Consider the following 27,570-nt stretch of genomic DNA (forward strand, 5'->3'; position numbering starts at 1 on the left):
GCGGGAGAACAAAATATTAAATGGTTCAGACGCATTAAACGTTTTATTTTCCTTCACAAAACTAGTAACTGAAGTCATTCCAACCATGTCTAATACTTGAAGAAATGGAACTTCAGTGATACCGTCACATGAAGGCTTTACTTCAATATATTTCTTTACACTTAAACCAACTTTCACTCATAAAATAGGAAACAAAGAGACATACACAATAAACAAACAAACTTAAATTTCTGCTTTGTCCAGAATGAATGCAGGAAAGCACTAGGAAAAATATTTTTGCTGAATTTCATAATGTAGCCTCTGCTCTACGCAACTGATGATGGCAGAAGCAGATGTATTAGGCTAACTAAACGTTTATTCAGTATTTGCCTTCACCAAATGAAAAGTACTGAAAGGTAGGCACATCAAGGCCAGCTGCAAAGAAATCCAACTAAGTTCTTGCCAGAGCATCTACAGTGTCACACTCTAAATGCTCCAATTTAACAGTCCAAGTTGGACCTAGAAGACCCATCCCAGATGTAATACTCAGTTTTTCAGCACAAATATATTTTCCCTTCAACATTACAGTATATTTTACTAACAAGAGTTTCAACATGCAACATCACCTAATGTGCGCAGAACGTACATCAAATCGTTTCAAAGCGGCCAACAGTTGTTAAAAATGAATTTTCAAATTGATTTTAGAATTATTTAGTGTTAGAAAATATTTGGATAGTTCATTTGTTTTCAATCATTAAAAATCCAAAGTTCACTATTCCAATAACTTTGTGCAAATCTACTCTGCCATCCTGTAACTGGTTCACCAAGCAAGATAACTCCAATCAGAATAAACTAATTATACCCCAAAATGGGCATTGAACATGTGTTTTAAATGGAGATAAAAAGTCAGTCAGTCAGTCATTGTCCAACCCGCTATATCCTAACACAGGGCCACGGGGGTCTGCTGGAGCCAATCCCAACCAGCACAGGGTGCAAGGCAGGAACAAATCCCAGGCAGGTCGCTAACCCACCGCAGGACACACACACATACATACCCAACTAGGGACAATTTAGAATCGCCAATGCACTTAACCTGCATGTCTTTGGACTGTGGGAGGAAACTGGAGTATCCAGAGGAAACCCACACAGACACGGGGAGAACATGCAAACTCCACGCAGGGAGGACCTGGTAAGTGAAGATAAAAAGTAACAAAAATAAAAATTCTAGATTCAAAAGATAAACCCATTAAATGAACTTACCCTGGTGGTATTAGACACAACGCAGGAGTCCACCATGAACTGAACATAAATTAATCAAAAAGGAACACACAAATACACATTAAGAAAAATATATATCCAAGATCTTAATTTTCATTGAAAAAAGGGTGCTTAATGACACTCATGTAAACATGCAGTCACTGGTCAGGATAGAAAATAAACCTGGTCTCTACTGGTGTGAAACAATAACAAACCCACTGTGTTGATTAAGTCGATATTATTGTGCAGAGGCAGTGCAGAACAATTGGAGAGACTGAGAGGAATTGTTTAGTAATCTACACACTACTGGGAGTAAGATTTCTCCACACATTTTCAGTACTAATAAACATTCATATTTGGTACTTCTAGACATGGCAATAAAACAGTAGTATTAAAACAGTCAAATGGCACTTGCTAGTAGTTCATAACAGCAAGTACAAGATTCTGAATTTAAATTCATCTAGAATGGCACAAACTATTAATGAGCGAGACACAAGCCTTTTTATGTCACTGCATTTTCCTTAAATACTTAACCAGTAAAAGTAATAAACAGTTAATTTCTTTGAAAAAATCAGGCAATTGCTCAATTCTGTTTACCGATAAATATTAAAATCTGAAAAACTTCTAACCTAAGGGTCTCTGAACTAAAACAGCTTTGAAATAACAGGATTACAAGTGAACCCCATTCCTCTCACTCAACTCTCTGCGTACTTTTAAATGAACACTGTTCTCAAGTGCAGACCGATACAGAGGGAAGACCACAGCCTAGTCCCAGAACACATCTGCCCTCAACAGACATAAATGCAGACAGCAGAGCACTTTGGCTTTATACACTGTAGTAGTGCTTGTCAAACAACATTAGCTTCATCAGACCCACCAGACTGTCTAGAAGCAAAAGGTTTTATTTGTAGACATGTACAGAGATCAGCATGGTGCAAAGTGGAGTCTCCATTTTATTTTATTACAAAAGACTACTTAAAAATTATATCTTAACACTTGTGGGGATTCCAAACAGAAATCCTAATGCACACCTCCTATTGCTCTATAGTAGACTTCATGTTAGCAGGGCACTACTACCATGTATATATTATTGATGCAAAGCAATTATTTTGGTATTTTTTTTTCTGTCTTATTTTATAGGAATAGTAAGCGAAGAAGACAAAATTTGCCATACAAAATGACCTATTATTAGATGACGTTTTTTCTCTACCTGCAGTCCACATAGAGGTAGGGTAGCTGCCAATGAGCACATGTGGGTTAGCAACTAGAAACAAAGTACTGCAGCACAAGGGTAGACAATGTTCTTTAAAGAACTCTTTACAACTGAGGGAGGGGTTTTATGCAACGAAATGACATCATCGTCCTTCTGCCACAACATTACCTCAGCTTCTAATCTACTACAGGATGACTCAGTGCAGATTGGCTGCATCCTAATCGCTTTGATGTGACACTGTTTGACTTGTTTTGCCACATTCCTCAGATGCACACATAGGTAAATGCGGCATTTCAGCTTGACAGCTTTAAACCAATGGTATTGGGCAGCCTTAATCACTAAGCAGACTGGTGTTGAGAGGACAGACCCTGCAAATCAGACTGCCTGGTTACAAAGTACCAGAGGTTGATGACGCGCACAACCAATCAGCTGCCTATTGAAGCTGGCAGCAGCCAGTCGGGTGAGAGGCTGGTGCTGTCCGACAGAGTCTGGAAAAAGTGCTAGAGAAGCACAACTTGAAAGGGTATCAATTTAAAAAAAAAGCTTTATTGATCTTGCTTAAAAAGTTTAACAAAACTCTTTAAAAAGACAGAAAAGATTTCCTGAAAATGTCTTGCCGAACAAAAGAAAATTTGGTTGATGAATAATGATCCCAAGCCCGTATGAGAGTAAAGTTCAGTGTAAGCTATAAAAACAAACAGGTTCAGCTGAAGTACTAATACGCATGACACGAGACTGGCACTAGATTCTACCAGGATATTGGAGGGGGAAATTTTTTTTACAAAACCTATTATTTCAGGATCATCCGAAGTCATTAGCCATCGGTGTAAAGCAGAAATTAACACTTATGATATGATAGTAAATTGACATGATCATTCAGGAAAAAAAAAAAAACTGCCAACATAAGCTTTGTTATTAACTCACTATCAACTCCAAAATTCCTGCTTTTTTGGAAAAAAAAATCTGCAAGTAAAAAGGAGAAAAAACAAAAACACCAAATAAATAGAATGAATAGAAATTAACCTCATGTCCAGGCAATTATACACATAACACCCTTTTAACATGTACTAGTAGTAATTAAGGCTTACATTCTGAAAGCCATATCCTGTTGAAATGAACAGTTAACATGATAATGCATATAAGAACAGCTAAAGTTACACAATAGTAATGATGTACCAACGCACTGCAGTGATCGTTTTAACATCCCAGTTAAATAAATGTGCAGGAGCAAGTCCGGCAATTAAAAAGTGAATTAAATTATGTTATTATACTTCCAGAAAAATAAAATAATTAAAAATAATTGCACATCTTAATAAAAAAAGGTAGGTAGGTTATTGTAGATGTGGTATGAAATTCTGAGTATTGTATGAATTGTAGAAGTCCCTTTAGTCTTTGTGGGGTGGGGGGTTTTGTCCCAATACCTCCTGTAAAAAAGTGAAATTTGTAAATATCAGCTATCCTAACGGGAGCAGCCGAAAGAAGAAGACACCACCCCTGTCCCATAAAATTAGACCAACATAATATTAAGTGTGGCACAGCGATTAGCATTGCACTTCACCCCTATAAGCACACATGTTAAAAGCCTTCCCCCATAAAACATTAATGGCTTGCTTAGCATTGCTACGTAGCACTACAGGTGTCATGGTTTGAATCTTGAGACGAGTAATGTGTGAAGTACGCATATTCCCATTGTATCTGTGCATGTTTTTTCTGGGTACTTCAGTTTTCTTAATATTCCAAAGAAATGCATTATATGGAAACTAATCGCTCCAAATTAGTTTAGTGTAAATGTGCCCTTTGATGCACCTTTGCCCCATCCAGGGTTGTTTCTTGCTTTTCACCCAAAGCCATCTGGTCAAGCTAGGTTCCCTGTGACACCATGGGATTAAGTTTAAAGAGGGTAGGTGATGCATGTTTTTCTGTTAGATCTTCAATCCACATGTTAAGGGCCATGGTACATTTTCACTAAAGCCTTCAGTTTTTGGCAAACTTGCACTAAGCTTTCATGAATTTCTTTTTCTTTCTTATAAGTTTAGCAAACCACGGACTCATTCAAGCTATATGCGAGATTTCAATAAAATCAATAAAATTCTATATATTATATTAATATATATATATATATATATATATATATTATATATAAAAAGGAATGTCCACCTTTCTTCATATTCAGAAGTTAAAGCTTCCTCACCAGTCATCCCTTGGCCCCATATTTGAAAATGGCAGGCACACAAAAAACACTGCAAAATGTACCTCTCTGCCAAATGCAATAATGCAAATAGGATGCTGAGAAAGATGGGAATGAGGGAAATTTATTTCAAGCTGTAATAAGCAAAAAAACAGAGGGATGACTATTTTTGGTAATGAAACATAAATAATACCAAGATTATAAGAATAAGAAAAAAACAATTAACACAGCTGGGACTCTAACAATGATGCAGCCGATTTACACTCAGAAATGCTTACATTTAGGGCGCCAAAGATCTTACTTATTAGTGACACCATTCTGCAAACACTGCAGACCAGAACAAAGATGGGCTTTTCTGACTATTAAATGTGAAACATTACTGCACTTTTCTGATTTTTTTCCACCATTAAAAGGTGCATTTTTTGCTGGCCTTGGACCCAGGAGATTGATCCATTAGCTAAAAAAAACCTTCTTAAGATTGTCTGCAAATGGCCAAGAATTTCTTCTGTGTCAGTCAAAGAGTCAAAGAGAGACTTGTAGCTTTATATACAGTCTAAATCTAAACGGGCGGTCATTCCCACAACCCAAACATCCAGTTACGGCATAATGTTCAGCAAAAGAACTTTTCAAAAGTGAAACTTGCAAATACAAAGGTAACAAGCAAGACACAAATACAATTGCCTAATAGTGTAGTAGGACGATTTATTAGGAATATATTTATATTTATACAAATGCCCACATGATTTAAAAAAATAATAAATAAAAATAAAGCGACACAGTACTTAATATTGCTTGGATATCTCCGTCAAAGATGCAAATGATGCAGATACACATCAAACCCAATTCAGGCTTGCACAATGATTAAGGAGCAGAGAATGTACACAAAACACTGCTATTTATAGCAATAATACCACTTAAGCATCATTACAGTGTTTGAAACTATACTCAGATATTTCTTAATGCTTTTGAGTAAAGTGAACACATTCCAAGGTGTGGGGGGGCAAGATAAAGTTTAAACTGGGCTAAAGACATAGGCACGATGTCAGGTCAGCCATAGACAAGACAAAAAGATCCTTATTTGATTTTAACTAATGGCCAGGAACCAGTGCAAACACTCTAAGCACATAAAACAATTTGTCAAGCATTAATGCTTTTCTGGGTTTATACACACACACACACACACACACACACACACACACACACACACACACACACACACACACAGTGTCATCATCAGAGGAATCTGATTAGAGGCAATATATAGCAAATCAGGAGGGCGGGGGGGTTAGATCAATAAGGTGGGGTTCAGAAGGTACTGGTCATCAAGTCTTTATATTATGGAAGTGTTCTTCTTTTTAAGCCTGCATATGCTTGGGCTTAAAATGTCCAAATGACTGTTAATGGTGTTTTCATCTGACAGCCATGATTCAGCCAGCTCTCTGGCACTTTTAGGATTAGCAGTGAATTTTACTTGCACTGTGTCCCAATTAAACATGTGTTCGCTTTAACTTGTATGTGTACAGATCAGAGATCATGTGTCCTTCCGTCTGACAGCATCACAATGTTCTTCTATGCGTGTTGCAAGTGTTTTTAGATGTTTGTCCCACGTATACAGCTGGGCATGCACTGCATGGTATAATGAATAATGTGTTCTGTGTCTCCGATACGATTTCTTGCTTTGGGCATTCAAAAGAACAGTCCACAGAGAGTTTGCAGGTTAATGGGCTATTCTGATGCCTGATTTGAGAGGATGCGAGCTGTACTTTCTGATACACCATTGTGATAGGGAATAGTGTGCCAGGTAAGATGTGAGATCAGGTTAGAGTCAACTGAGTATATAAAGTGTTTGCTCTATCTCTATATAAATCTATATATCTCTATATATCTATCTCTCTCTCTCTCTATATTATATATATATATATATATATATATATATATATATATATATATATATATATATATATATATATTTATATATATCTATACACACGCCTTTGATTCCTTTATGTATAGTCATTTTCCCCTGATGACACCTGGTAGGTTGTCAAAAGCTTAGTTTTTTATTCTTATTTTAACATACCCAATTCCTTTTCTCCCACCCCAACCCCCCCACACACAAACACACATTCACAGTTATGCCTCAGTTAATGGAGTGTAAGTGTTCCAAGTTCAATATATACATGTTTGTTATTTGAAGATGAACCATAGGAGGAAGAAGGATACATAAGAATAAGGGTGGAGAGACTGTTTATTCCACAGCCATGCCAAAAACAGCCATTTACTTCCTTTGACTGTCCTTCAATAAAAATTCTGCTTCCCTGATCTTATTTGGCTCTTTCAGTGTGGCTCAGTGCAATCTCATCTACCTCATCAAGTGCCTATACATTCATGCTGCTTGCTCAACCTCACGCCATTCACCTGTCAAGGGCATTCTTTGAGTCCATTGGCCAATACAAGCCCAGTTGAATTTCTGCATTCCTGTTAAATCTGTTGTCTTAACAAGCCTTGTGTGCCACATCTACAGAAAACAAGAAGGCTTGAACTTACCTCAGGCTTACTGAGGCTCGAAGACACCAGAGATCCGGAGCCCACATCCAGGTCCCATTGTTTCCTGCCATCGTTTTCTGGGTCTAAGGCAGAAATTCGACCATCTAAAGTGCTGATGATCACAAGAGACCTAAATAAAGGAAAAAAAAATATGGAGAAGACATAAGATACAAATAACGCAACATCCCACCTTAAAAACACGAGCAAAGAATAATATTTTACTAAAGGCTATTAAACCTTAAGAGGGGGGCAGATTTTTAGGGAAAAAGAGAAACCGAAACAAAGATTGAAATATACAGGATATGGACAGCTGAGAAAAAAGCCTTCATGGACAGATGCACACACAAAGTCACATTTTGCATTAGGTTACATAGCAGATAAGTAAATCCAAAGCAACACACAAACTCATTTATGTAAAGCACAGATATATATATTTTTTTAATTTCTACTATGAAATAAAGACCAACAATGTTTTGAATGCCACACCACAATTCAGCAATGTGGTGCTTATAGTTTATGCTTTACTCCCTGCACTGTCCATTGGAACATGCATGAAGGACTTGATAGACAAGCCTGTTAAGATTCCTATACGCCTCTGCTTAAAATGTGCAACTTCCTTCAAATCTTTACAGCTGCAGAGTCAAGTTCTGTATTCAGTGGGCACTTAGTAAATCAAATGCTTGACTTGTAGCCGATCAGTGAACTCAACCCAAGAGCACAGCGTGTGATCAGCTTCACAAATAGAAAGGCTGTGGTTTTCTTTTAAGGCTCATTTCAGAGAGTTGGACTTTAATCTTCTCTTTATCTGCAATGGCAGCCGAGCAATTGTTAAATCCTTCAGTCTTACCAGTAGTCAAATGTGATAAGGAGTTCTGCAAGTTATTGAAATACACAGAAAGGGCACTTCAATACAAGCTGTACAAATATTTGGGATGAAGGGGAAACAAAATGTCCTTAATCTAAAGGACAGGACTTCAGTACCAAAACTGAGAAAGACCGTGCAAAAGAATCCAATGCATTGTGCTTAACAAGCAGGTAGTGAGGCTTAATGGCCAAAGTACTGGGCAATAACGTAAAACAAATTTGTTGATCTAGTCCTTAACACTGTGCTGTCTTTAGAAAGTCACAAAAATATTCAGAAATACTGAGGACGGGGAAGGCAAGGGGAGAATTACAACGTGCATGTATGATTTGTACCTTACTAGGTCAAAGCTGGCCTCAACCTAAAAGAGTTTTTAAAGTGAATTGAGTTTCACGTAAAATGAGCAAATGAGTGAATAAATGCGTTCCTGTGTCCAGCATGTTTCTACTTATTTTAAGTGGCTACATTATGAACCTCCAAACTCCTAGCTACCCAGTCATGTAAGTAAATACACAAAAAGCAAACCCTTCTCCTACACCATCATTTTTATAATGCTGCTTGTGACTTCATACTGCTCAATATTTTTTTTTTTTTTTTTAAACACTGTTACGTTACAAAGAAAAGGTACAGACAATTCCCATCAACATCCCCTTTCAGAACATGGTGCATTTAAAAACTGGTACTTATTTTATTAGTTATACAATACATAAAGCAGCAAATCAGATTCAAACCTCACCAGAGTCTTATTATAACAGCATGAGTTGGTTACTTGGTCCACCTGGGCTAATAGCACAGAAATAGTATTAAGAAAAAGAAAAAAAAAAAAAAACAGCATATGGATAAAGCAACTTATGATGGTGTCCACCTTGGAAATGTGCTAATGATGATGTGGATGTCTTATATTTTGTGTCCTTGGGATAGTTTACTTTCCAATGTACTGAATAATATAATCTTTGGAAGTGAATACTTCAGGTCACCATAAAGACAGACACTGCTCAAAGCTGAGGTTAAACAACTTGTGCAGATGCGACAGTAGCTATGAGGAAGGAATAGGAGGCTGCTTTAGCAATCTGACTCAAGGATCTCTGAGGAGCTTGTTCGTTTCCACACAGCAACAGATTCCTGAAAGAAGACATGCAGACTTCAGGATAGAAATGCTTCTCATAAGGAGCTATACAAGTGGAAATGTGACATTAAATGTTCTTCATCAAGGGACCTTCTGATCTCAGGCTGAGTGCAAAAACACATGTACCTAAAATCACAATGATGTTCCAGTGAATGAGCAAAAACAGTGTTTGAAAAATTAAATCTCATAAAGATAAACTTGGAATGAGTATCGCTTTATATCTGCGAAATGAACCATCACTCTCAGCACCATGAATAACATTTTAGATGGGGTTTAAGAAAATCAAAAGGGTATATAGTTAAACTTTTTCATGAAGCTTTAACTAAGCTTTAAGGTAAATTCTACACTTAAAAGGATAGAAGGTTAAAAACAAAACAACATTTTGGCTATTGAGCCTTCGTTGCGTTATACAGCTGAAATGTTGGTCTTTAACCTTCCTTCCTTTTCAGTGTGAAAATAACCTTTAACTTTTTTTTTACTCTTTACAGATGAACACTGACATAGCCCTCCACCAACTCCATGAAATTTATAGGCACATAGGAATTTGGTCATCTTATAGCAAGAGGTGAAAGAAAAAAGACACAGCAGTCTCTAAATGTGTGGGTGCAGTGGTGCTAAAACACACTGAAGGACTACGGACATATGTACACACCCTCATTGTTACATAGTTTAATGCTAAATTGAAGCTCTCTATCCTGTGATGAAAAAGTCATTACATATATAATGTATGATTTTTTTTCATTCTCAATTGTTTGCCCTTAAAGGACAATAAGTGAGGTGTTCTTGTGATAGTGGCAATGCAAAAAAAAAAAAAAAAATTGCACCATTAGTTCAATTCTGCCAAAAACAGTACAAGAATGAAATGAAGTACATAAAGGCTGAACTGAAAACAATCATTCAATTCACCTGCCCCTCAATAACGCATTCTCAAGGAGTAAAAGAAAGAAAACCTTGATGACTACCTACTAAAACAGTCACATTTCTCCCCTTTAGTCTTAAGAGGGAAAGCAGACAGATTGAGAATCAGCGGTACAATGTGGAGTTGAAAGCCTCGATAGCCTGGTCTGGCGGCAGACAGACTGCAAATGTGCTTTTCCGCAGTCGCATGAAAGGCAAACAGAGTCCTGAAGATATAGGGCACAGACTTCACCTGATGCGCACCAGCTTCAGTGTCACGCGCCAATTGTAGGTCAGTAACATAGACACGTCCGAGACATTAGAAGTTCAGCCACTGTCTAGCAGCTATGTGCATGGTCCAAATGCATGTTTGGGATTCTAGTGCATTGCTGTGTGGAGAACTTAAACCTTTCCCACCTCTACCACAAGTTGGATCACTACCATGTGCAGTTCATTATTTCAGAGTAGGTAACATTTTAACACATTCAGAATTTTCTTCCACACAAATGGGCATGATGTCAATTCCTTGTTTTGCTTTTCAGGATCGACAACCCACCCTCTCTTAGATCCTCATTGGCCAACAAGCTTTCCAAAACATCCGGCAGATTTGTTGTTGCTAAGCAGTTAAGTGAGAGACACAGACAGAGCGAGGAAGAGAGAGAGAGAGAGAGAGAGAGAGATTGCACATGCAAGCGCTTACTGGGTCCTGGTGCCTACCTGCTGTCTGCTACACCATACATACAGTATGGAGTGAAGGGATATGACAGACTTTGTACCAGGAACTGCAACACTAAACCACAGGCTAGTACAGTCATTACATCATTATATCAGTCTGTCAGAGTTAGTAACGACTGCTTCCACTTTCCGTCACAGCCTATATTAGCATCACTGAACTATCAACAAAAATTTTCATCCTAAAGAGTCTCACATGACCCTGGGCAGAATGTGCGAACTTTGAACAAACATTAGTCAGGGAATTAATCCAACTAAAAAGTGAGGCAGTACAGCTCTACTATATGCCATCATACCAATTTTATATAAAGTGAGTTGTTCACATCCATAAACACAAAGCATCATAAAAGTTCTTTTAGGCTTCTCTTATACTGAATACAGTTACACAGCATTTTATAGTGCATATAAGAATGCAGTTTAAGGTAAAGAAAAGACTGGAAACAGTTAAAGAGAATGACGATGAAACAAAAAAAAAATGCATTTTTGAGCTGGAAGTGAAAGTTTATATAATAAATTCCACAAACATTAAGGCAATTGAGAGTATAACATATTGTTACCCAACTGGAAGGCTTTGAGCAAGCTTCCACAAAAAACCCTGATTTATAAGTCATTCAATCAGCTCACAATAAGCTGGCTCAGACTGACTGAATGTCAGTGTCTGTGCAAGTTTCTATCAGCCTCCACAGGGTAAGCATGCGTTTGTCCTGAAATTGTCTTTGTCTCTTTCCATGCCTTATTATTGCCTTGTGCAAGATAACTGCAGTATAGAAGCTGAAATTTATTAAGCAGGTTTGTTCATTTTGTTTAGATAAGGTTAGACCAAGTACATGTCCAAGCTCTGAATTGGATCTATAGCAATTTATATTGCTCAGCCTGCCCAATGTGTTAATGCAGCCAGATGCACTGCTTTCACATACTAATGAATTTCATTTCAGATATTCTATATCCATCCATCATCAAACTTTTTTAAAGGAATACTCTACGTTTACATTACATTTTATGTGTTACTTGCCCAATATTTTTCATAGTAATGCAACCAGAAAAATTTTTAATCTAACTCTTCCATGGAGAATGGTGAAAACAAAAATTTTTCATACAATAGACTTTTATCAGGACCCACACTGCACAGCAGTAAACAATACCAAAACGTCTAAGGAAAAAATATTAATGCTGTACATTCCACACATCTGTTATCTAGTTAAAATGTCCACAATTTCCCAAACACATGTATTTTATCTAAAATTTTGTTTAATAAACCATTTCTTGAAAATCCTTATGTATTACAGGGGTGTGCATTCAAACAAAATCGAGCCTTTGAACTGAAGACCCACCTCTTCCCTCATTTGCTTATCGTAATATTTACATTCATAGAGGAAAATCACAACTGCAGTACTTAGGGTTTTTTCAACACAGAATAAACCTATTGGTTGATGAAGTATTACACAAATATAATGCATATACTTGCTACATAATGTTTTCTCTCACATTTTTAAGTTAATTTCTAATTGTATACCTCTTTTATACTGTACTATGTAATGTTGAGATCACATGAAGCACCATGGCAGCCAAAGAATGAGTTATTACTGTACAGCAGTGGTCCCCAACCTTTTGACAGCAAGGACCACCTTACTACAAAAAACTTTTTCCAGGGACCAGGTTGGGGGAGGGGGGGTTATTGTGGTTGAGGATGCGGGGCGGGTTGGTAGGGCAGTTTCATACACAATTTACATCACATTTCTATTATTATTAAGTTATTAAGCAGTTCGCATACGTTTGCAAACCGAGATTTTCCTTCTTTTTTTTGCATACAACAAAGACATATGCATTGCATTTGTCATTCCAACAGATTGCACATCACAAAAATTAACACTGTTATCGTTTTTTCGTGTCTGCCGTTTCTATAGGAGGATGACAGAGTTAAATTCCAATGGATGTTTTTCAAATGTTGACAAGCAATAAGCATAAGGTATCACTGAAAACCACAGAAAACAAAAACAGCAAAAACAGTACGAGGAAAGTTCGAAGAAAGATTTTTTTTTTTTAACAATGTTTCTGTTTGGGGATCGTTGTGCAAATGTGCACATCTGAGCTGCGACCACAGATCTAACTGCTCTGTGGATGATTCATTGAAGCATTTCAAGGTCACTTCGTTGTAATGAAAGTATCTGCTGAATGTACTTCGTAGTAACGAGATTTCTATACACTTGTGTCATATGTGGAAACTGTCGGGACCATAAAAATACTTTGTTGCAATACTCTCTCACCTCGGTGTCTCCCCTCTCTCAGCGCCGCTGCAAGGGTTCTGAAAAGTCTGAGTGAGTCTCCGCTGCCGGCAGTTCTCCCGCGGCCCAGCTGTCAGGTGGCTGCGGCCTGGGGGTTGGGGACCCCTGGTGTACAGGACTCTACACCTGCTCAATGCATGACATAGCTCTTAAATTCACAAAACCTTGTTCTCAAAATTTCATTAATTTGGTTAACCCAAAGTGGGTGTCAGTGTTGTTTTAGTGATAACGTGAATTGGTTTCCTATCCTAACTGACAAGCAACAATCTAATCTTATGCACCACCAACTTCAAAAAGAATAAGTAAGGATATGGAGTAAACAAGGTATTGAAGTGGAAAAGCTAAAGATCATTTTAAGTTCCTCTTATTATATTGGGTGTCCAATTTAGAAAATGCATGTATGGCGAGAAGAATTGTTTAGTGAAAGAGAATGTAAGCACTACAACCTAAATGTACTATGGCCTGGATAAATACAAAAATTCTTTCACCACAGAGAAAACTAAAACACTGTTTAGGTAGAAATTTGTGCACATCCCTGCTGGGGAAACCAGGCATGGACTGCAGCAATGCCTTTCAAATATGAGAAGGATTTTTTAGAGTGACACACAGATACATATTTCTATGTGTACACATACATGCACCCTACCCATTTTCAGTCTCCTCTCATCCATCCTTGCTGCCTTGGCAATTACTGCAATGACATCAGCCACAGAAATGGAGCCAACCTCAATGTTCCTGGAGCATATGACGACTTTAAAGAACTCATAAACCTGATGAATATTTCTGCCTCGCACCAACATCTCCAGTTGAGGTCAACAGTCCCCTCGTTTTGACTAGAACAGCCTGGGAAACATCTTTCCAATCATTGCCAAGTAGTTATATATGGTTTACAAGAACCAAAGTAATACTTAATGGACTTACAAAACTACACTTACAAATGGGACTTCACTTAAGCCAATGTTGTCACAGACAATCTTGTTTTGTCAGTGCATCTCGGTCAAATCTCCTAACATTGAGTGGAATCCCATTGCTTCAATTTGACAAAGTTCCTTCCCAACTGGGGACTATCAACAGGTCTTAAAGGTGATGCACTGACACGTACCAACAGCTTTTTGGCCAGAGCTACTTGCAATTGCCTCTAATATTGAGATCTTGAAAATAGTCCATTCAAAATCCTTATTCTCTCCCAACAAGCAAGAGAGGCTCTTCCAGAGGTGGATGGTGAACCTATTCTGAAAAGAGGTTTTCGCTCGACATTCCCAGCCAACCCTCACTACCTGTCTGAGATTATCGAGTAGTGATCAGCTGGCAGGTAAACACTTGTTTTATAAATGAATAAGAGATTGATGCAGATTAGGCGCACTGACGATCCTAAATTGTCCTTAGTGTGTGCCTTGTGTGTGTCCTGCAGTGGGCTGACACCCTGTGCTGGCTGGGATTTGCTCCAGCAGACCCCTGTGACTCTGTGTTAGCATATAACGGGTTGGAAAATGACTGAATGACTGATATATTAGCCTTTACACTGAAGAAAGTGCAATATAAACTGAAAGGAAAAAAAAAAGTCTGAGAAGTCATGTGCAATTAGACCGGTGTCAAGAAAAGCTACTTTAAGGAATTGAAACCTTTATTTTCTCCTTTAAATTAAAACAGACACTACTTGAATTTGGACAGTGTGCTTGTTTAAAACACGGCAGCTTACATTTTTAATTGGGAAAAGAAAAGAAAGACAAATTTGAAAGTGCTGCTTAGTAAAAAATAGGCTTTTTTAAAGATTTGCAAACAAGTACTACATAACTAAAACGGTAATTTTATAATTACACCTCAAGAATTACAAATTTTTATTTGATAAACTGAAGAAAAAAACACATCTGTATTAATGTAACAAATGTATATTTTAATAGCAAAAAGATGTAGCACAATTAATGATTTAAAACGATTAAAACATAAGTACATGTATATTTACATTTTAGCAGCTTTTAACTGCCAATATCAATTAATTGGTTGTGAAAGAAAATAGATTTTTGTTGTTAGAGAAATGGTGAAAACTTTTTTAATTAAGCCTTGCTTCAGATAGGTACATTAAAGAAAACAAAACTAAAAAATATGACAGCTTGAGAAGCATTTACATTTTATGGCATGTGCATTATATTATAAATAAATATTTTTGTACATGTTTTATTAGTTAAAGTAAGTAGTTTAAGAAAATTATTTATTTTAGGATTTTATGGTCACTAAACAATAAGCCTAGAGAATATTATTTTTGTTAACACAAAAATGAACAGATAACACCTGTTGTCTATAGATTAATTATAAAAATACACTTTAAAACAGGTAAAACTTGAGTAGTGTAAAAAGTTTTTTTAAAGAAAAAAAAAAAGTAACATGAAATACATCATTGGTATTAGCCTTAAAAACCCTATTGTAAACTGTGTTAGTCAGGGCATTCATCACATTTTAATAACACAGGTATAAGTACATCTATTTTGGTCTGAACAGACAGCAGTATTAAACACAGAAAATGTCAAGGCGGCAAAAATTATGGGAGACTAATGAAAATCACATACAAAGTGAGGGTTTAGGACACATGCATGCACAATGCTTCCATTTTCCTAAAACTGAAAAAGGAACAATAGATAGTGCCCATTCATTTGTTGAACCTACTTAACTCAATGACTGTAGTCATGGGATTCATGCCAACCAAAATAAATACCAAATTATTTTCGGAAAGAAAATGCTTTTCCAGCGTTCGCTCTTATAATACATTTATGTAACATGCCTGAATTATCTGTTCACAATATAATATTAATAAAAAGAAGTAACCTTTGTTAAAAAGAATGCTAAATAAAACAGGCATATTAGGATATAGAATTAAAAGCCTTATTAAAAACTGCTCAGCTTTGTCTGTATTTGACAGTAAGTATTTATTAAAGCTTCTGAACAGAATTGCAATGACAAACATGCAGTAATCCTACTGAACACCTGTTGGTAGAATTGAACCATTAGGAATTTCAAAAATTTTTGACCTGTGATTGGCAAGAATCCTATCCGTGACTATGTTTTTGGTTTGAGCAGAACGGGCATTAGAGAAAATGGATGTGTTTTTCTTCAATGGCTAACTAGTAAGTAGTCCATTCAGACAGATCAAGATAATTGAACAGAAATCTGTATAGCTGGATTTGAATATACAGACCATATTGGGCAGCCTACTTATTACAAGTACAACTTCAAATGGTCTCCATGATGCATAAATCACAACTGGAAGCACAACTGCCAAGTATAAAGAACAGTAAACAACTGGCCAGAAGAGCTGCTTCTGCTACTCACTCTGAAGCATGGTGTCAGACCAGCCATTCATTTGGTTGCACATTAATCAATCATTTTTTGGATAGCTAGATAGATAGCTAGATACTGTATATAGATCTGTAAGACGCTATATGATTGACAGACAGACAGCTTTATTGTCATTATGCATACACATAACAAAATTTTGTTGGTAGGACTCTGCTTCAAGGCAGAATATTTAAATACACAACACACATCATCAAGTCCAGACTTTTCCTGAGAAAACATACTAGAACATACTACTGCTAGGAACTTTACAAGGCAAATAAAAATAGCTTGTGTTAATATGTATTCTAGCAAATAAAGCCATTCGAATTGATGCTAAACCATTCAACAAAATGCACCGACATTTACTCAGAAAATCAAAGTGAATAAGCACAGCAGACATCAGTATTGTATGTACAAAAATGTCAGTTTAAACAAAATAGCTAGAAACACATTAGATGTAAAAGGAAAGTGAACAAAGGGCAGGTTTCAGATGTGATCTGAACAGTATGATAGTAAATCTTACAGATAAATCTTTCACAGTTACAAAAATTGACACCTTTGCTTCACTCTATTACTGTACAGTGGAGGTACGGTTATTTCAGTCTGCAATGTGAGAAGCAGGGAGCTGGGAATTTAAGTTGGATTTCCCATCCACTCTTCTTTGCCAGCACCATGAAACTAGTATTCATGCAGTTTACTTAAATTCAAACGACTTCAGTTTACTTTTTTCATTACGGGGTGGGGTGATAGAGTGAATATTAATCTGAGTTTCCTTATCAAGTCACTGATGTGACCAATACCTACTCTGTACCATCCACACGTGCGACATCCAGCTTAGTCATCTTTAAACCAGACTATTTAGGTATTCTAATAATGTGTGGTAGGTAGCCAAAAAAGTTTACAGGATGCCGATGGAGGAGCGATAGATCTTTGTTCTTCCTAAACGCATGACAAAGTACAATTTATAACACAACCAAGTTTATAAACATTTGGCAGCCACGTACAACTAAAACAATGATATATTCTAAACGTTTTATTTTTTTTTTTTTTTAAATGACATTTCTGACATCCAAAGGTACTCTCTGCATGTGACACAAAAATGGAGATCTTCAGGCAATAACTTAAAGCAATGACAGTGTTGCAGCTTTACAGGAAATCCAAAAAACATTACATTAGCATTACTTTACCACACAATTCTTCTATTTAAAGTGTAAAACAAAACACACACTGCGAAAATTTCAGAATCTGTGCTGCCAAGAACAGCTCAGCATGTGTGGGAAAAGCTACTGACTTGTCATTCAATGCAAAATTAAAGCCTCATGTAATGTGTGCTGATGTAAATTAAAGTGAAAGTATCATGAGAACTCTGGCAATGACACACTATCTAAAAAAACAGAATGGTGGTAAACCGGTGGTAAAGATCAGAGCCTTATATTTGGCTTCACTAATATTTAATTTCTCAATTTTTCTTTTGTTAATGTCTGAAAGAGGTCTTTAAAATTTCAGAAATTAACATCAAATTACCAGTAACACTGATTGCTGTGGACCACATTGTATTCCACTTTAGTCCCCCCCCCCCCCCCCCCATGTTGCCTGTAAACTCAGTACACTGTTTCTGCTCAAATGCAAAAACATTCTTAAATTGTCTCAAAGAAAGAAAGACAACTTCTAGGATCTTCTTTCTTGCTGGGCAATGTCAGGTTTGAATTCCATCAAGCCAGGAAATATTAATATGTTCTAGTACTAAGTGTAAACAAGTAAATTCCACTAAATTCCTCTCATGGTTTAATCTACAAACATTCCAAAATGAGGCGAGAGTGTTAATGGCAGGGATTCCTGAATCTATGGCATTGCATAATAAAGGGATACAAAAAGTAATTAATGTGTGCAAGAAAAAAAAACACAAGAGAAAGCTACTAATGATGAACTTCAGTCAAGTTATTGTTAATACACTGAGTTGGGACTTGTGGCTTTACTGTTAAGGAAATGAATTTGATAATAAATGCGATATAATGAAGAACGGCACTTTGTGATGAAGCTGATGTGGAGAATTCCAGCATTTTATGCTGCAGCAAAAATGCACCACCCATTTCACCTTGCTGCACACTGCTTTCTTAGTAGCACACAATGCTAATGGTAAACATTTTTGCCGTGTGTCCTTGAAGTAGTCCAAGAACATGTGGGTACACTCAATGAACACCGAAGCAAGGTTGTGTAGTGACCTTCATGCTATCCAGACAGATGCTGATGGGTAGGCTTCATAGACGATGGACAAGTGACACACCCGAAAACACCAATACCAGGGATGAGCAGGGGTACTTCGAACTACTTTAAGACAATTTTGCATGCCTTCATAACAACAGTATACCTTTTAAAAATCACTCTTCATGGTTAAGTCCCAATTGATACGGAGGGTGGGTAGCTAAACCTGGGCGTGGGAGTGTGCACATATATAGCATGGAGACAAACAGAACCTGGCACTACGTATCCTCGGACGCGCCTAACTCAAACTCCGATGCTCGGCCGCTCATTGTTTTAATTGGCAGGCTCTCTGCTCAGCTCTGGCTGGGTGATTCGTTGTTGCTAAGCAGTGGGGAGCGGAGCAGGGAAATCAGACAGTCTTCCGGGTCCCAATGCCCCCCCCCCCCCCCCCCAATGTAGCAACATGAGAATTACCACCCTTGAGATGTTTACCACTTTCCCACCCTTCCATATCCAAAAAAGCATCAAATTAACCATGCAAATAACCTGGGGTCTAATGGAAACTTCTTTAAAAAAAAAAAAAAAAAAAAAAAAAAAAGTACAATACATACAATGACTAGGGCGTTCAGTGAAATCAAAAAAGTAAACACATTTTCTGTGATTTAATCTGTCAAATTCGTGACCTCCTCTTGCAGCCATAAACTACTACAAAAAAAACTTTAACCACACTACTGCCTAACGATGCATCAACTAATGTTGAAAAAAGACACATTGGCTGTAGATAATCAAAGTCATTCTTGCACTTTCTGCTGTCAAGTTTTATTTCTCATGGTCGCCAGTGATCAAGAACATAACACTGCAGATCTGTCATCCTAAGAGCTACACGACTACATAACAAGAAGCAAATTAAAAAAGGTTTAAAATGACAACAAAGCAAAGCTCACCTTCTCATCAGAGCATCCTCTGCAAAAGTTCACTTGTATTAATTTGAAAGCTCCTATGCATATGAGGGAACTCGCTTAGCTTCGAAGCTTCAAGCAGAAACTTTCCCTAGTTACAGAACTAGACCGGGAAAGAACTGGGGGGGGGCAAAAAAAAAAAAAAAAAAACAAGGAAAAACCCACACAAAACAAGGGCATGAACTAACCCCCCCCCCCCCCCCCCCCCCCAGCAGCCGCCAGACGGGGCTAACTCAAACTCAAACATACGCCCCTCCTGGAGTCTAATTGGCCAACTAGTTACCCAACTCTGTCTAGTTGATTCGTTGTTGCTAAGCAGTGAGAGAGAGGGAGAGAGAACAGCCGAGCATATGAGAGACAGAGAGAGAGAGAGAGAGAGACACACATGCATATACATATGTGTATGCTGGGTCCGCATGCTGGCCTTCAACGCAAAGGCTTGTAAAACACTGCCATCAAGAGCCTCACTTGGCAAGACTCTGCCTGAAAACCCAAAAGCTAGCTTGCAGTCTTAACAGTCTGGGTTCTCCGTGATAGAATGCAAGTATTCATTACTCATTTCATTAGCACTTGTACCTCATTAACCCAGACAAGCTAAAACTCTGCAAGTACTTATCAGTGAGTGGACAAACTTTCAGTTTTTCATTTTTTTTTTCATCAATATCAAAGCCAAATATGATCAAAAACAGTAATTATTGTAATGTCAAAGTCAAAATGAATTTTAGTTATTTCAAGATTGCCAAGGCCTTCATAGCTACATTGAAGAAAATACCAGGTACACAAAGGGGCATTTAAAGTGGCATTTGAGGAATAGATACTGGAGGCAGGACAGATCAAGTAAAACAACTAAGTTTCAGAAAAATGTGACAGAATGAGGGATTACTATATACACTCTTGATTACTGGACTTTTATCGGTTTACAATAAATAGGATTACAAAGAGGATTTTCTCTTTCCAACATTGCCTTTGCATGCTAATAATCATTACAGACTCCATATCTACAGGAATAGGTTTCACACAAACACCCCCATACCACCACCACCACAAAAAAAGCTTGACCTTGCTCACTTTTCTACCCAGTAGTCTGAAAGCTCTCAGGAATAGTCACATTTTGTCAAAAGGTCTTTGGTTTTGGTGTCTGCTTTTGGTGCACTAAACCAACAAACACTCGATGATGTAAACCTTCCTACAATGATGTGTAGAGTGGAATCAATACTCAATAACAGACCCCTTACAAAGGCATCAGATGACCCAAATGATCTGGAACCACTCGTACCCAATCACTTGTTGTTACTGAAGACAAAACCTGAAATACCACCTGAACTCGTATCAGAAAATGAACCATACCCAAGAAGACGCTGGAAACAAATTCAATACATGGCCGATTTGTTTTGGAAAAGATGGACAAAAGAGTATTTGCCAATACTTCAAGAATGTCAAAAATGGCTTGCATCAAGAAGAAATTTTGAACCAGGGGACATTGTTTTAATTGTAGATAAAGCTACACCTCGCAATTCCTGAGTAATGGGTCGAGTCATCAAGACAATGCCAGATGCCAAAGGTGCAGTCAGAAGAGTTTGTGTGCAGACCAAAACCAGCACACTGGACAGACCTGTGAATAAACTGTGCCTGCTTCAAGAAACAGCCATTTAAAATATGAATTTTTTAAAATGTTTGTTTGCAGTGTTATTGCTAGTGATTTGAAAATAATAGTTAATATAAAGTAAACTGGCTCATATTGAAGTATAGTAATTGTCTCCGCTCCTGCATAGCCAATTAGGGGCCGGAAATGTAAGAGCCAATCATAGAAAGTTAAAGTTTTGAGTTAAACTCATATTAATGTTTGCTTTATTTGAATAGAATATGATTTCTTCCATAGTCAGACAATGGTATAGTCTTTTCCCCCTATAAGTTAGTAAGATATAGAATCTTCTTGCTATAACTGAGAAACAGTGAGTTAATAAGCTCTTGTTGTGTATAGAGCAGGTCCCAGTAAACAGGAACTTGAAAGACCAATTTTTAAGTTAGAAATGGGATAAGCAAACAGTTTTCTGACGAAAATGTAGCCGCATTTTCCCCCAAAGTTTCCAAAATTCAGCAGCTCCAACACAAAAATGGGATTCAACAAAGGCCTGACGCGCAGAAATGATTCCACAGACAAAATATCTTCGTTTTTTAAAAGTTTAGTTACGTTTCAAAGTAGAACAGTTCACACAAAAAAGAAAATTAAAATAGCAAAAAAAAAAAAAAGGAAAAATTATAATAAGAAAAATTTAGTTCTAAGCTTAATCTTGTTACATCTTAAATCGTTACTAGTCACTTATAATTTCTGAACCATTTCAAAACGGTCAGAAAACTGTATGCATATCCCATTTCTAACTTAAAAATGGATCTTTCAAGTCCCTGCTTACTGGGACCTGCTCTAAACACAACAAGAGCTTATCTATATTACTAAACCACAGTTTAATTTATGCACGGCGGACGCACCGAGGCGCATGCGTACTGCGCCGTGGCACCCGCCCCAGAGTCAAACGCAGTAGCTTCCCAGAGTCAGTGGATAAAAACAATAAACGGAGGCACCTACAACGCGCTTCACAAACACCAGAAGCAAACAACTCACAGGCCGTGGTGCCCCAGAGTCAAACGCAGCGGCTTCCCACCGAGGCACATACGTACTGCGCTGTGGCGCACGCCCCAGAGTCAAACGCAGCGGCTTCCCAGAGTCAGTAGGTGGCGCCCAAACAACACAACCTGTACACTACACTTGCTCTAATCCACTGTGCCAGTAATATAGATCACAGAACGGTCACAGAGTCAAACCCAGCAGCTTCCCAGACTCAGTGGCTGGCACACGAACACCACAACCTGTAAACTAAACTTGCTGTGCTCCACTCTGCCAGCAGTCGGTGTCAGCAAAGGCAACGGAATCACGTCTCCACAAAACGAAACCGCTTTAGTACAGATGTGCTTATTTAATTCAATGACATTTCCCCGGACGCACCCACCCTCCATGATATTTCATCCATCCAAATATCGGATGGAACAGAAACTGATTGCCATTCTTGGATTTATGATTCTTTAGAGAATCGCGGGCTTACTTGTTAACTCACTGTTTCTCAGTTATAGCAAGAAGATTCTATATCTTACTAACTTATAGGGGGAAAAGACTATACCATTGTCTATGACTATGGAAGAAATCATATTCTATTCAAATAAAGCAAACATTAATATGAGTTTAACTCAAAACTTTAACTTTCTATGATTGGCTCTTACAGTTCAGTTTCGCCTTTCCAAAATCTTCAAAGCATAACAGACACTTACAGGACTGTGCTAACTTCCATCTTTTCTTAAAAACCATCTATAGGCTTTACTGGATTTTCTTTGGCCCAGTTACATGTAAGGGCATTTCAAAAGATTAGGTAACAAGTCCGCTCACTTTAAAAAACAGATTAAAAGGAAATTGTCTAAACCGGCATGGTTGTTAATACTTAACATACAGCTAAATTTCATGCTATTCCGAGAGTGTGATTCAAGGTCAAATAAAATGTAAATTTTTCTCTTTCTGATTGTAGTAGCAGAAATGCAACTTATCAATATCTTCTTGCTAGGACTCATTGGCATGGAGGAATTCACATAGCTGTATTTCTAATTTTCATTACTCCTGCTTACTTGATAGCCCAGCTCCATCTCATTATCTGAAGCCACTTCTGCTGGCGAAGGTCAAAGCAGCATAAAGTCAAGAAAGTCAGCCCTGACTTCCCTGTCCATAACGATAGATTTCAGTTCTTCCAGATGAATTCCCAGGCATACTCAAGTCAGCCGAGAGAGATAATTCCTTCTGGTGTGTCCTAGGTCTAACGCAGGGTGGCCACCCAGTAGGCAAGCCAGCCAGGGGGCCATACTTACAATATGTCCAAACCACATCAAATGGCTTCTCTTCATCAAGAGAACAGCAACTTTATTCCGAGGTTCTCCCAAATCACTGAGCTTCTTATGTTATCAGTAAGCATCAGCCCAGTGGCCCTGTGAAGAAACTACATTTCTGCTGCGTGTACTCTTAGTCACATTCTTCACAGCTCATTACCATTGGTGAGGACAGGCATATAGACAGAATCACCTAAAATGCATGTCAAAAAGGACAACATAATCTGCAAAGAGCAACAAGGCTACGCTGTACCTGTCAAAATGGATACCTAGAAATCCCTGGTTGCAATTTGCCATCCTGTCCATAATAACCACAAACAAGAGTGGTAACAAGACGCAGCCTTTACAAAGTCTGACACCCGCAGTGAACGAATCTGACTTAACACCAAGAACTCAAACACAGCTCTCTCTGCACTCATAGGAAACTAGCAGCATGCAAGAGCAGTCCCGTTACCCCATATCACTGCAGCACCTCATACAACAAATGCCAAGTTGACGTGGTTATACGCTTTTTCCCCTAAATCTACAAAACGCATGTAGACTGGCTTCATACTCCAATTCACTATACAGCAACTACACCAGGGAGAAGCACAGAGTTCAGATTGTTCTTCCTGTATCTTAGGCTCAACTATCAGATGTGGTCTCCTCGCCAGCACCCTGATATAGGCCTTACCAGGGAAGCTGAAAGTATGATCCCTCTGTACTTGGAACACCCCCTCTAGTCACCTTTCTTAAAAATGGGGACCATTAGCAAAGGGTACTTTACCTGCCTTTCATGGGACACTGCATAGACACGTTAACTATGCTATCCCAACAATGTCCACTGCTTTTATACTGTAGGGATTACCCAGCTATAGCAGTCAAATTGCATTTGCTGGAAAGACCATCACTTTTCAGAACATGTTGTACATTATTACTATATTTCTGCGGTACATATCATCAACTAATAGATGAAATATACTACGCCTGTCAAAGCAGATAAATGAACCCTACGGACGAAGAAAATGCAAAAATGTTTCATAGAAAGAAAGAAAGAAAGATAGAAAGCCATTACCTTGTTACTTTATTTTAGCTTAGAAGATAAACATTTCATGACTAAGGCAAGATGTAGAAGCAAATGAGGTATAGTCTTCCATGTTTACAGGACAGGGACAATTCCGTAAAACGATACCAGTGCATCACAGGATTACTCATACTAGGCTAATTTGGAGTGTACAATTACAACTAAAAAGAAAAATATGCAAAAAACAATTTAAAAGTACAGAACAATCATTACCCATAGGATTATTTTAAAGTCAAATAACTGCAAAAACTAAAAAAAGCTAATTAGAACCTCTGCTTCCTCTGCATTTGAGAACATTTCAATCTGTTATTGTGCATAACTTTACACTTAAATCAATTTATGGTTACAAGAGAGTGGAACCTAACCCAGCGGCACAAGTCAGGAAACGACTTTGGATAGGATGCCAGTACACCACAAGGCTCACTCAATGTACACATCACAACTTGCACTGGGCCAATTTAAGAATTGCCAATTAACACAACACACACTGGCACTGTAAGAACATGCACACTCCATAAGAACAAGGGCCCAGTGCAGAATTGGAAGAAGACACTGGATTGGGAAAGGAGCAGAAGTGATCACTGCACTGTTGTTGCCTTCTAGTTTGTATTTTATTTGTATTTAAATGTTTGTTTGTGTAATCACTTTAGGTTTGTCTTATGTGCATATTTAATAAATAAAAAAAAGTGCAGAGTTTAATACCATGCATTGAGAGAGAAAAGCCTTGCTTCCAGATTTTCATTTGAAGAAATCGCATTGTTTGCTATATTAAAGGGTCTTAAAAAAGTACATTTTTGCTTATAAAGTATCACTGTTAGAGAAGAATTAAAAAAGAAAAAATTCTTGCTGTTTCATTATTACCTAGTGTGAAAAACAATCTTTAAGAGCAGCCATGTCTATATGCCTAAAAAAAAAAAAATTTGATCCTATCATAACCAAAACTGCTTAAATTTCACAGATTTATTTTTAGCAGAGGATTATTATTATTATTATTATTATTTTTTTTAACAGTCCATTGGGCTGGCATTATACTGTATATATGAAGTACATTCCTACAAGTCGCATTTTATCCAAGACATTTTTAAAGAGCATCTTTATTGGGGTACTGTTTCACTATTCTGTTGAAGAAAACAAAAGAAATGAATTGTAATTTTTTTTCTCATCAAACTAGTCATCATCTATGAAGTATCTGGTTCTAATAGAATTTCATTACAATTTGCAGTGACCAATGGCCTAGCTTTTTTACAGATAGATAATGTTTACTGAAAGGATCTACAGTTATCACCTGCTCCAAAATAACAAAAAAAGAAAAAAAAATGATTTGTCTCAATGGTTCTATTACTGGGGTTGTGCAGTCAGAATTAGAATAAATTATTGGGGATATTTACCATCTGTAAAAATGTACTGACTCCAACTAAATATAAATTTAGTTAAAACCAGTAATTCAAATAAACTTTTCTCATCTACCCTTTTGGGGAGTAGGCGACAAAAAAAATAGTTTTAGAAGTTTTGTCTAATGTAACTTAATAATAATATGGAAGAAAAGCTACAATGGTATTACTACAGTCTTTAAAGCCAAATTTAAACAGTTAAGGTGTTAAAAAGTAGCCTGATGATTCACATTGGCAGTGATAAAATGCTTTGTATCTTGTATGTTGTGTGCTTTCAGTCAAAACAGTAAAATACACTACTGTTCAAAAGTTTGGGGTCACCCATAAATATTCATGCTTTGATAGAAATTCATACCTTTTATGTAAATAACACTAAACTGATTTAAAAACATAGCCAAGGCATTAACAGTGCATATAATGGCTATTACTGCCTGAAATTACTGATTTTTCATTTATTATTTATATATGGCAGCAAAGTGACATTTTCAGCCCCAATTCCTTAATTGTCCTAATGGTCAACTCCCCTAGCTTATCCTTAATTAATTGTGTGTTAATGAGAACTGGTTATTAGAGAAACCTTTCTAAGTCCATTAGCACCACAGAAAACTGTTATCCTGTTCGCTTGTGTTAAAGCACTGACATTTCTAAAGTTCAAATCTGGATACAAAAATGAACAAAATGAAACGGTTTTCACAAGAAACCATGTCAGTCTATTGTTTTATTTTTGCAGACAGAAGGTAATATATTTAATGTGACAGTGTGCTGAGAACGATTTCATACAAAAGGTGTAAGTTACTATTTTGTGTGAAGAAGGCAAATTGGATCTAACCAGGATAGAAAAAGGAAGGGGAAGGCCCAGGTGGGAAACTGCATAACAGGATAAGAACATCAGAGAGTAAAGTTTGAGAAACAAATGCCTTACAGGCCCCTAGTTGTCTTCTTCAATTAATACACACCAAATACTTGTGTCGTTTACAACAGAAAAGAGACGACACTGGGATGCTGAGCATACTACACCTTTCCAGCCACCATCTCCTCAATGTGTTTGTCTTTTCTTTGTTGTGGACGACAATGGCATTTGACATGCATCCTGATAAAAAAAACAGTGAATTTCTATGAAAAACGAAATTTTTCGGTGACCCCAAACTTCCGGCCAGTACTGTACCATGTTAATTTATAAGATAATGGAGTCGGAGGTACCATTAATCAAGGGGGCCGAGGCAAAGGGTTTGTGTACTGACTCCATAGCCCTGGCTACTCCACATTAAACATAATCAGACAATTTGTATGGTAACAAATTACATGGTTCACTCCAACTGCCAAAGAACAATTTGAAGCAATACATTTAAATAATCTGCATGTTTAATATATTTCCTTAATAAGAAAGGCTCCCTTTATTTACTATTATGGACTTTATTCTATGATGTGTTTTAAAAAGTTGCAATGAAAGTAATTATTTTTTTAAATTTTTCAAAACCAAGCTACTTAAAGTTTCATAAAGGTTATGTGAATTAAGCTGGAGTTTATTTGGTTTAAGACAAGAAACAAATCGTGCATTAGACTGGCATGGCCACAAATGTGCAAGCTAAGTAGAAAGAGACTGTCCTTTCTCTTAAGG

The 27,570-nt window shown here is 37.3% G+C and overlaps 1 protein-coding gene across 1 annotated transcript in view; it reads right to left on the minus strand.

The window, feature by feature from the left end:
• Positions 1 to 27,570, minus strand: part of eif2ak3 (eukaryotic translation initiation factor 2-alpha kinase 3) — an 85,327-nt gene that overhangs the window by 23,876 nt on the left and 33,881 nt on the right. Inside the window, exon 2 of the mRNA XM_028792711.2 lies at positions 7,185 to 7,314. Coding sequence (XP_028648544.1) covers positions 7,185 to 7,314 — 130 coding nt within the window. The remainder of the gene's footprint in view (positions 1 to 7,184; positions 7,315 to 27,570) is intronic.

The sequence above is a fragment of the Erpetoichthys calabaricus genome, chromosome 5 (genome assembly GCF_900747795.2).
Source record: "Erpetoichthys calabaricus chromosome 5, fErpCal1.3, whole genome shotgun sequence".
NCBI classification, from domain to species: Eukaryota; Metazoa; Chordata; class Cladistia; order Polypteriformes; family Polypteridae; genus Erpetoichthys; species Erpetoichthys calabaricus.